The sequence below is a fragment of the Oryzias latipes genome, chromosome 1, assembly GCF_053564925.1.
Source record: "Oryzias latipes strain Hd-rR chromosome 1, Olatipes_Hd-rR_3.1".
NCBI classification, from domain to species: domain Eukaryota; kingdom Metazoa; phylum Chordata; class Actinopteri; order Beloniformes; family Adrianichthyidae; genus Oryzias; species Oryzias latipes.
This window is the reverse complement of record NC_136237.1, coordinates 10043604-10055280: the sequence shown is the minus strand read 5'-3', so window position 1 is coordinate 10055280 and position 11677 is coordinate 10043604. Positions and strand designations below refer to the sequence as shown.

General features: G+C 41.6%; 2 protein-coding genes across 3 annotated transcripts in view; one reads left to right on the top strand and one right to left on the bottom strand.

Annotated features, from left to right (window-relative positions):
* Nucleotides 1-1149: 1149 nt before the first annotated feature.
* On the bottom strand, nt 1150-8773 carry LOC101158333 (thymidine kinase 2). 2 transcript variants are annotated; one of them, XM_023959970.2, is made up of 10 exons: nt 8560-8773; nt 3844-3881; nt 3671-3745; nt 3362-3415; nt 3055-3144; nt 2898-2971; nt 2723-2811; nt 2569-2648; nt 2359-2427; nt 1150-2266 (listed from the first exon to the last, which is right to left on the bottom strand). In XM_023959970.2, exons 1-10 carry the CDS (start codon nt 8687-8689, stop codon nt 2177-2179), a joined length of 789 nt encoding a protein of 262 aa, XP_023815738.1. In that variant the 5' UTR covers nt 8690-8773; the 3' UTR covers nt 1150-2176. The 2 variants fall into 2 exon arrangements, with proteins under 2 accessions (XP_023815738.1, XP_078789294.1); XM_078933168.1 differs by having other exon boundaries at nt 3844-3942; nt 8560-8719.
* Nucleotides 8767-11677, top strand: part of armh3 (armadillo like helical domain containing 3) — a 29875-nt gene continuing 26964 nt past the window's right edge. Inside the window, exon 1 of the mRNA XM_078932687.1 lies at nt 8767-8789. The gene's annotated coding sequence lies outside the window, so the exon portion shown is untranslated. The remainder of the gene's footprint in view (nt 8790-11677) is intronic.

Here is an 11677-nt window from a genome sequence, read left to right as displayed (position 1 = left end):
TATAAATATCATTCAGCCCATAGAAATGCCACTTTTCTGACAGGGGGGTTAGGGGTGTTGGGGGCCACTTGGCAGAGATTGAGCAACAGGACAAAAACAAAAAAGATCTTCAAATGAGAGGTTTGAATCCACCAAACACAAAAATGGCAAAGGCCTAAATTAAAATGTCCACTTAACAAAAATGTCGCTGAGAGAATCCTATGTTTGTAAAATAAGGTAAGGGTCAACTAATTAGCTTTAGTTTGGGTTATTGTTACGGCTGTGGCCGTATTTGGTTTTGGTTGTTCTGTGTTTTGTGTATTTTCTTTTACACCAGAGTGGGACTTTGTTGTTTTTGTGGATCTTTGTGTGTCTGTCTGATTATTTGCAGGTGTGGTGCATGAAGCTGTGGCCTCCATTTGGACTCAAGCTGATGGAGGCAGCCTTCAGAAGCCCCCTTTGGACCTCCAGACCATGAGAAGGGAGCCTTGCTGCAACACATCTCCATTGCAGCTTGGCGCTTTCTCCACCTGTTTTGTTGTGTTGCACTTAGTGTTGTTTTCTAGTATTTTGTGGTTTTGTGCCTACTCTGTTGGTTTGTAGTCATGTTAAGTGAAGCTGTAGGGGTGAACAGCCATTTTCTTTAGCACTTGTTTTCGTTAGTCACAGGATGTTAGTGTTTTGTCATTGATTTCCCTTTTCTTTCATTTACAGGCAAGATTACATGTTTCAGTTAGGTGGGGGTTTGTTTGTTATTTTGCTTTTCACCCAGAAGCCTTTTTGCTTCACTTTAAGTTATTGGTGGTTGTTTATTTGTAAATAAATGTGTTCATATTTGTCTGGAGACATTTGTTTGGTGCATTTGTTAATTTAAATTTAGTGGCCAAAAACATTTTTTATGTTATGCCCCTCGATGTTCCCCTAAACAACATATGGGGTGTAATAGAAATTTTGAAAAAAAGGCTATTTTCCATTTATCCTAAAAACAAACAGTTCATTTTTATTATTACGATCTACTATGCTATGATTACAAATCAGAAACTTTGTTTTTCTAAAGGATGAAGTATGACTTTGTGGCTGCTGCCGAGTTGGTGATAAATCGACCCGGATGGCTCCTTACGTGTTAAATGTTGCAGACCCCAAGACTAGACCACTCCAACCTGTGACCAGTTAGTTTACTTATTTATTCTAATGTTCCAGGATGTCACTGTCAGTTGTAAAACTCAAAGTTTTCTTTTTTATATGCTTTTCCATAAAGAAAGCATTTTGGAAGCAGCTGTAGGATTTGTCATTTTCCCCACAAAGGTTGGGGAAAAAACTGGGGAACCCCCTGGATCACTTGAACCTGTTGATTGTGAGGATCAGGTTCAGCTGCTGACAGTCCCTGCTTTTCCATGATGCTCAGTGAAACCTTAGAAGTTCTGCTGCTTCCAAACTTTCCCCTCAGCAAACAAATCACAACACAGATTTCTACAAAGTGGAAGGAACAGAAACGCTGCTCCTTCAGAAAACCCAACGGTTGAGCCTGCAGGCTCCGTCATAACAGAAGCAACAAACATATTCATGAACACAAACGGAGGATGAGGGATCGAGCAGAGGAAGATCTGCTATGTTTTCAGTCTAATGCTCTCAGCGTCTCCCTCGATGTTCTAGAGGAACGACACCCTTCAGCTGATGTAGGTGAAGCTCTCCAAAGCATCAGTTTTAGGTTGAAGTTCTGGAGTTTGGCTGAGTCACTGCAGCACCTCAATGTTTTTCCTCGTTCTGCTGTAGATCAGTAGCATAGATTGTGGTTCTGTGGTATCTCACAGATCATACTGGCAGAACATACAAACCATCGCTTTTATTTAGGATCTTTGTAAAAAATAGTTCGCTTTACTTCCAACTAAAAGCTTCATACAAATCACAGATCCTCCGTTTGGAGGAACCAACTGGAGAAAAACAAAAATGTCTTCAAGAGTTAAAAAAGTTTCTACGTTGTGTGATGTTCAACATCAAAGCCAAACAAGAAAGATCAGGGTCAATGCAGATAACTCTCCTGGAACAAACTCCACTAAAAACGAGGACGGAATGAATGTCAGCGGGAAAAAAGCAGCTGGGAATCTGTCGGAGAGGAAAGTTGATGTCCATGTGATGACAGGTCGAACAGATCCTAGCTCTTCCAGAGAGCGGATCTGTCCACACATCTCCCTGCAGGTCATGAAGGGTGACGCGGGGTCAGGATCTGCTCCCTGTGCTCCTCGTACTGTCGCAGCATTCCCTGCAGGTCGTGGTCTGCAGGGATCACCTGCAGAAACACGGAGATCCTTTTAACCTTCAACCAGGACCATTTCGCCGTCACCATCATCATCATCATCATCGTCAGAGAACCTAGCTCACCAACAGCGGTGCCAGGGTCTGCCTGAGGAGCCAGTCTTCGTACAGCTGATGGATGGACTGCAGGTACTCCTGAGGGTGAGGAGCAGAGAGCGCGCTCCGATGAAGGTGTGCTGCGTCAGCGGTTAAAGGTAAATAATGGACTCTGGCTGCAGACGTTCTGGTTTCTTTGAGGCTTCACTTCTGCACACCAAAGAGAAAGAAGCTGCTAACCAGAGGAATGACCTTCTCCTCCTCTCTGCAGCGCCTCTTCAGCCGCTCATGGCAGGTCTCAGGAGACGTCTGCAGGTAAACTGTAGGCAGAGGTCACGTTACCCATAATGCAACGGCCACAAGGGGTTCTGCTTCATCCCCACACAGTGCTTACCGATTAGATCCACTGGCAGCGAGATGTTTGCTGTGATCCAGTCGAACCACTCGCTCAGAACAGCGTGGTCCACCTCTGGCATCTTCCCACTGCGTGGAAGGTTCATGACGCGGGATAAGAAAACCAGCAGCCAATCAGAAAAGAACCAGACCAATGTTTTCAGCTGCTGCAGTACCTTCTGAAGAGGTTCTCCACAAAGATGTGTTTGGCACTGAAGATGGACCTTTCCATCATCCTGACAGGAGCCAACTGAAACACAAAGATGCTGCTCAGCTCTTCAACCCCCCTCCCTGAATAAATCTGGTTCGTTCTGATTCTGACGCCGGACTCACGCTGGCAGACAGGTGCTGCTTCAACATGGTGAGCTGGACATAGGTCTGCAGAGTGATGGCCCAGCGCTCCGGGTCCTGGTACATGAGTGCCTGCAGACACAGAGCAGGGCTGGTTTAAAGTCGGAGCGACCTCTAGTGGTCAGTCGGTTTCAGACGGATAAAGATGAACGAGACGAGAAGACCCAAGAGAACAGACACTGCTCTGGTGCGCGTCAGACAAACGCCAAACAAACTTCAGATGATGAGCACCATGGAGTGTCAGGCTACACTCGTGCCACAGTCTGACAGTAGCAGTCGTGTTAATTACCAGGGGGTTGTGTCCGCGGACGTTCCTCCAATTGGAAATGGGTTCTGGCAGAACCTGGAAAATAACGGCACGGGTAAGCAACAGTGTTTAGGGGGATTCCTGAGCCTCAGTGAGGTAATCCCACCGGACTATAGAGTCAGTTTACGCGTTTACATATTTAAGAAATGTAGTTAAAACTGTCATGTTATCAGTTTTGTCATTTTTTGCATAAAGTGTGATATGTTTACTTGATCAGACAAAGAAAAGACCATAAAAGAATGGTGACACTTCGGGTCACATGAGCCGGATGCTCCGCTGCACCACTGATACCTCGATGTCACTGATTCTGCTGAAGTACTCCAGACATGTGGTCTTCCCGCTGGCGATGTTCCCCTCAACACAGACCTAGAACAGACAGACGCAGAAAGACCACAGCAGAACATCTTCTGTCAAACACAGAGGACAACAGTGCTGGACGGAGGGCTGAAGAAGGGGGGCCTCACCACAGTCGGGCGGCCCTCTCTGCCGGACACCAGCTTTCCTTGAAGAAAGATAACAGAGATCAGGTTATCCACGGCGCCCCCTGTTGGCCCAATGAAGAGCTGACAAACAGGAAAACAGGAGTTTGAGTGGAGGAGGGAGGGAGGTTTTGTCAGAATGAAAGTGATCTCAGCTTAAGAAGAAAACCTCAGAGTCAGCTGCTGATTACTGAGCCCCTCCTCAGTCCGAGAGAAAGAGGAGGCTGATGAAGAGGCTGCAAAGGTGATCCTCAATCACTGAATTCAACTTGACTTTAGTGTCCACTAAAGTCCCCCTCCAATCATCTTTTGATCTATTTTAAAAGTTTTCTCAGTGCTCTTTTAATTGTGATTGTCATTTTCAGCTAAATAAAAAACTGTCGTTTTCTAAGACATTGTTTCTGCATAGCGACAGGAATTCATATAAAAACTCATCCTCCTCTCCCTCCCTCTCACTCATGGTGCAGAAAAGAGTTAAACATAACATGACAAACAACTGGGAAATACACAGTAAAACACAACTAAAGTAAACACATTTGGACAAAAACCCACACTTAAACCCAATTCCGTCCAGACAGGCAAAGAGAAAGGTATCCCACAATTCCTTGCGGTGCCGATCTAACAGCAGCACCAAAGTTACACCTACTTAATTGAATTAATTTAAGTGAAAGTAAAATAAATGTCTGATAACACGTGTTATTATTTACGACGGAGTATTAGGGCCACCAAAAAAAAAAAATTAGAGCCACCAAAAAAAAAAAGAAATAAAATTACGAGATTTTATCTCGTAAATTTAGGAGATAAAAACTCGTAAATTTAGGAGAAAAAAACTCGTAATTTTAGGAGATTACAGTGGAAGTTAGCATGCAGAGCAGCAGGTGAACGCCGTGCAGCAGCAGAGCAGACCGACTAAACTTTGTTGAACAGCTGAGCTGAATGTTTATTGATAACGTTACAAATGTCTGGAAGGTCATTTGTTTGATTTACGATTCATTAAAGTTTTATTTATTGATGGTTGGTTTGAAGGATCTCTGCAGCCCGATGAAGCCGTCGTCGGTGTCCCTGCAGCTGTTCGCTTGAATCCTTTCTCCACCAAAGACAAGACTCTACGTCTGTGTGACGCTTCCGTCACACAAAAGGAGGAGCACTTTTTTTTGGCATTTTCAACGTTCCAAAGCTAATATAAAACACCATTTTCATTCCTCTTTATTGTTTTATGCTGAAACGGGACATTTCATCTGTTTGTAACACTGTTTACTTCCGCATTGGTGTCGGGATGACAGGTTCATGACGTAATGAGACAAATGAACTTCAGGATATGTGAATGAAAAGGAGAATAAAGGCTGCAGCGATTGTCTACACCCAAACGTGTCTCTGAGCTCCTTATTTTACATATTAAACTCCGCTTTACTGACACTGAACCCCGGAAAGACTGCTACACGGAAAATAATCTGATTTTGAGTCGCCAAAAGGTTCAGAATCTCTTTGTTTTAAACCTATAATAATCCGGAAATGAAGCTTCACAAAAGGCTCCACATACTTCATCTTCAAGCTAGGTTCCGATAAACGGACAACTTCGGTGTTTTTTCCTTAATCTACGACTTTTTTCTCGTAAATTTATGAGATTTTAAGTCGTAAATTTATGAGATAAAAAGTCGTAAATTTACGAGTTTTTATCTCCTAAATTTACGAGATAAAATCTCGTAATTTTACTTTTTTTTTTTTTGGTGGCTCTGATTTTTTTTTTTTGGTGGCCCTAATACTCCGTCGCAATTTTTAAACTGACTTAACTAAAAAATGATTTATCTTAACTATAGCAAATAATTAAGTTAGATCAAAGTAAAAAGGTTTATTTTTCCAACATCCATATGTGGTCTTATCACCCTCTCACGTTGGAAAAAGTATCATCTGAGCTTCTTCATCCACTAAATAATCTTCAAATGGACACGCCATGCTGCTTCACCTCTCTGTAAACAAACTAACCTTCAACTAAACCTGCTCCAGACCAGGTTATGTTCAGAGCATGAGTTGCTATGGCAACTTGACATACCCTGAAACATACCTCTGTTTTTGGAACCGAAAGCTAAGGTTATCAACTTATTTAGCCTCAAACTTACCGTGGGAGCTAGCATAACCTGCTTTCTGGAATACTCCCCTGGATATTTGTGTTGTGGTAGAGCAGGGGTCGGGAACCTATGGCTCGCGAGCCATATATGGCTCTTTTGATGGTCACATGTGGCTCGCAGACAAATCTTTAATTAAACTTTTTTTTTTTTTTTCATTAGACCAGTCCTTCTCGGGCGCGATGCGATGCCAGAGGCGCGCAGTAGTATTGATGCTTGGAGAGAAAAATCTGCGCCAGCATTATCAGTTTACTATTATCTTTTATTTGACAAAGTTTCTACCAGCCGGAAACCTGTGAATTGCCGTGCCTAAAACTGTGCGCTCCCGTCTCTGAGAAAGAGCGCGCAGTTGCGGGGACGGGATGTGTGAGGAAGAAAGCAGAGGGTGGGGGTAGAGCGTTGTGGGGACAGGCAGCAGGTGAATCGCGCTGGGATTGTAAAAACGTAAAACCCGCTGCCCGTCACTCACTGCAGCGTGTGAGTGTGTGTTTGGCTCCCCGTCTGCATGTGATCAGTTTTTCTCACATCTACAGAACATTCAGACCTACGATCACGTTTGAAGTCTCAACGCCTGCATGAAGCAGAAACTCACCATGGATCAACCAACCAGACTAGACCATCAGCAAAACTACCACGAGAAATACTCATCATTTATTAGCAACAGCACAACAATGTTATTAAAAATAATCCACAGACTTATTGTACTTTAAAAATGTTGAAATTACATCAAATACACATATTCATTTGTATATTTAGTTTTAAACATATCGTTGCATACTGACTTGGACTGGGTGGCTGTTGGGCCGCGTTAAAAGTTCTGGGGTTCATTGAACGCATCAAGCAGGGATCTGATTGGCTCTCAGTCCTGTCGCTCAGCCTGTTGTTAGGTAATTTGGACCAATGGGGTTCAGCTATGGGCCGAATAAGGGAAATGGGAGGGCTGGAGCAGGAGCAGGGGAATATAAAGTTGGGAGAAGCGCTCTCGTCTCGGCGGGAGAGATTCAGGAGTTGCTGAATTTATTGTACGGCGTTTGTTGCGGTCTACAGTAACCAGAATAAAGAACCTTAAAAGAGGTTACGTCTCCGTGCCTCAGTGTGGGAAAGGGACACTACATTATTGTATGGCTCTTTCGAAATTACATTTTTAAAATATGTGGCGTTTATGGCTCTCTTGGCCAAAAAGGTTCCTGACCCCGGTGGTAGAGCATTAGGGGTGAACTGCCATTTTGTTTGTGACTGTTTTATCCTGTTGGTTGAGGTTCAGTGAGACAGGTGAGACTTTGTCATTTATTTTTACTTTGTTTCCTTGAAGGTCAGATAGAGCATTTGACATTTGAGTTCGGTTTTGTTCATTACTTTGGCCTGGGTTCACCCTGAAGTTAGATGCTCCTTTTTCTTTCCTTTTGTCATATTTACATTTGGGACAATAAACCCTATTATTTGTACAGACATTGGTTTTGGCAGCTTTATTATATTTGGTGATCTTTGAGGGCTTACATTTTTGCAATTTGGGTCATTTTCTTCTTCTTTATGTTATGCCCCACACCCCTAGACATAGGGTGCATTACAGAGCCAGATTCCAGCTCAGATGAAGACAACAAAGGCATATATGGAGCTAGTCGTCTACAAATGAAGGCATCAGAATGGAGTAGGAGCTTGTTGCCCTCCGCCTGTAGCACTTACGTCACTGCAACTTACTTCTTCAAGCTGCATTTTTTTCGTCAACAATGAAGAAATACCCAGAAATGCAATTTCAAGATTAGTTTTCTCTTTTAAAATGTCCTCCATCATGAGAAAAATGCTACAAGATCATGTACAATGTAACACCAAAATCACAACTTTCCTTCTTTAAATCAATGCGTCAGAATGGGCAGATGAAGCCACATGAACAAGAAAAAACACAGTCATGACAGTTTAGATCCAATAATAACTTTAACCGTTTGACCTTTGATCGGAATATGCAGGTTCAATTTCCGCTTGCCTCTGGTGGAAGGTTGGCACCAGTGTTCGGCAGCGGACCACCATCACTGTGTGAATGGGAGTGTGACTGTAAGGCGCTTTGGGCCTTCCAGGAAAGTAGAAAGGTGCTATACGTTTACCATCAGGTGAGTTTTCTTTAGGGCTTTCAGGTCCATAATCCGTCTTCAAAGTGTGTCGACCATCGAGCCATCAACACTCTGGAATTATAACCCTTTATATCCAACCATAGCCTTTGTGTGCGTAGGAGTGTGTTTTTGTGTGTGAATAGTGATTCTCCACGTTTCCATCCAATATGTGATTTGATTGTTTTAATGTAGCAAGAGATGAAGAAGGCAAAAAACAGCCTTGTGGCTTAAGGTTTCTGATGGAACTAAACCTAACCGGATGTAATAAGATAGTCTTCACATAACAGAAGACTCGGATTGTAAAGTCCTAATTGTCAACCTCTGGGTGGTCACGTGACATTCGGCATCCAGCAGTTGGGCTTGAAACATTGTCACGTGACACTTCCGCCACAAAAGATCAGTGGAGCGTTGTCACCGGAACGCCTGCCGGCAGCAGAGTTTCTTTGTACATCCAAACAGCGCGCGCTTCTCACCTGCTGTAGCCATCTGCCGCGTGCCCCCGCGCGCTCTGCTTTTAGTCCCGACCGGTGTCCTCGCGGTGATCCTCCGCGCGGCGGGTATCAGGCAGCGGATGAGGCTCGCGCTCACAGAACCCGCCGACATTCCTGCTCCCGCAGCCCTTCCTCGTGCTCTGCTCAACTGCCACGCTGCACAAAAGCGCCGCTGCGTGGCGAGGAGCGCCACCTCAGACAGAACCAATGAGGTATATCACTAGAGGAGACATCACGTGTTTCCTCATGGGAGGATTGCACCGCCATCTTGGTGAGGTCAAGTTACTGCTGCAGTGCATGCATGTGAACTCTTTTTTTGCAAAATGCCAGTTCATTGTGCGAGTTTCAACTGCCAAAATCAGAGTCCGCATAGGAGGAAGGCAGAACATTTCACAGGTAAGAACTATAATTTTTTCTTTTACTGCTGGAGGGGCTTTATTAATAGAACACATGTTGACATGCATGATGCTGCAGGGCTATTATTATTATCAACATGCTGCATGATGTACGTATAATTTGCTGTCGACATAAATGTAAACTTTACTTAGTTAAACCTATAAACAGTATACTAGAACTATTATAGTAATATATATTTATAAATTTCTGACTCCGTGACTGAACTTTTCTTTCAGGTTTCCAATGGATTCAGACTTAAGGAAAAAGTGGTCCTTAGCAATAAAAACAGCAAACCTAGATGGATCACTGTGGTACCAACTAGTAATACAGTCTGGCTATGTTCAAAAGATTTTGGGGAAACAGATTTTGATAAGACTGGCCAGACTGTTGGCTTGAAACCCGGTGTAGGTACCGGATGTTCTCGGGTTGCCGGATGTTCTCGGGGTCCTTCAGGGTCCTTCAAATGAGTTATATCAGTAGAGGAGACATCACGTGGTTCCTCATGGGAGGAGAGCACCGCCATCTTGGTGAGGTCAAGTTTTGAAGACCAAACCACTTTTATAACATATAATAAAGAGCTCTGTTTTTGCTTTCAATCACTTCATTATATGAAAAAGAAGAATGGCTTGAAATTGCTTAGTTTTGTTCAGAAATACAAACTTCACGAGTACCCCTAACTACTTAGATTTTTTCTATGTTCCTTTATTTTATTTTACTTATGTTTTTATTTATTTGTGTGTTATGTTCATTGTTTCTTTTTTTCCCCTCTATTCTTTATTTTCTATGTCAATATTTTATATTTGGCAATGGTGACTGATCTTCGAGGCAATATTGATTACATCGTTATTGTTCGTTGTTAACGTTAATGTCATTGTTAATGTATGATACCGCAATTGTCAATAAAGTTTTTAAAAAAACTTAGCGACGTTAACTCATTGGTTGTGGCAACTTACAGCCAATCAAATAGTGTGACGTCATCATTGGTCGAAGGACCCCGAAGGACCCCGAGAACATCCGGCAACCCGAGAACATCCGGTACCCACACCGGCACCATACCATCTGTGGTACACAAACTGATCACTCACAGGAATCAGTGGGGAAATCAATTGTTTTTCTTTTGTTTTTTGTTTCTTTTTAAAGGGGAAAATCTGTCGTTGACTTTTGGACTTATTGTTGACTTATTATTATCATTTATTATTATTGGCGTATCATTGATTTATTGTTATCATTTAGTATTATTATTGACTTATTATTGATTTATCGTTATTATTTATTATTGCTTCATCATTATTATTATTGACTTATTTATATATTGTTATTTATTATTATTATTGACTTATTATTGATTTATTGTTATTATTATTGATTCATCATTATTATTGTTATTGACTTATTTATATATTATTTCTTATTATTATTATTGACTTATTGTTATCATTTAATACTATCATTGACTTACTATTGATTTATTATTATTATTATTGATTCATCATTATTATTATTATTATTGACTTATTGTTTATATATTGTAATCATTTAATAGTGTTGACTTATTATTTATATATTGTTATTATTTATTATAATAATTGAGGTATTGTTGGGCTTTTCTAAGCAATTTAAATTACATGTCAAAGACGTCTAAAACTTTGAAATGTTTAAAAATTATTTTCAAAGATTCTTTGTAATTTTTATTTATTTATTTATAAGAAGTCCTGCAACAATGCATTTTTCATTAAAGTTTGAGCTTATACGGCTGACTGTTTCTCTTATTTAACAGCAACAAATGATGTGTATATATATGTATAAAATTATATACATATATTATATATTTATTTAAATGTATAAGTATATAGAAATACAAATATATATAAATTATATAAAAGCTACTTAGATGCCACCAAAGGCTATAGAAATCATTGTCATGTGGGCATTGTCGACCTCACCAAGATGGCGTCGCGCTCCGCCACCGTCGGCCAGGCTTCTAAAGCGGGCGTGTCTCCTCTAGTGATATAACTCATTGGACAGAACCGTCACCTGACTGACGTCCAGCTGCGTCCAACTACCTCCGCTCATTACGTCAGCAGGTCAACAGGGTTGAATAATGGGCGATTCGATTGTAGTCTGGTGTTATTTAATGATAGAACGTTTCAGCAAAACATACCTGAACAACTCACTTCAAATCAAACATAATCATAAAAAACTTTCTTTAGATTTGGTGTCAGATTCTGTAAACACTCGTAATTAACTTATATTAAGTTATGACTATTAAAAAAGGAAAAAAGCATGCTCCTAATGCTTTGTGGTTGGCTCCTAAAAGAGCCACCATGTATCAATGACAGAAATCTCTCAGAGGGCTTCGCTGGAAAAGTTTGTGGCAGCAACCCTTGAGCAACTCCTCTTTGGTGGTGTAGGTACAATATCCATTCCTCTGCAACAAGCCGAACACTTATTGTACCTACAGTGGCAACAACCTCACTCGCTGCAGGTTCCTGTGGTGCAGAAAACCTTGATACCTCAATCGTGACAAAAGAATAAAAAAGTCCTCTGGAAGACAACGGACCTAAGAAAAAACGTTTTTACTTTAATTTCAGGGTTTGGTGAGCTAATGGAGAAATGCTGCAGCGGAAGTGTTCTATTTGGATGGTAGAGCACTATGAGGTCTTTGATATAGGATGGGGTCATACCATGTAAGGCCTTATAGGTT

Coding starts and splice junctions, on each gene's coding strand:
- LOC101158333 (XM_023959970.2), bottom strand. CDS start 8,689: ATGTCGGCGGGTTCTGTGAGCGCGAGCCTCATCCGCTGCCTGATACCC. Junction 2,972..3,054: donor AGCAGCACCTGTCTGCCAGC/GTGAGTCCGGCG, acceptor TTTGTGTTTCAG/TTGGCTCCTGTCAGGATGAT. Junction 2,428..2,568: donor AGGAGAAGGTCATTCCTCTG/GTTAGCAGCTTC, acceptor CCTCACCCTCAG/GAGTACCTGCAGTCCATCCA.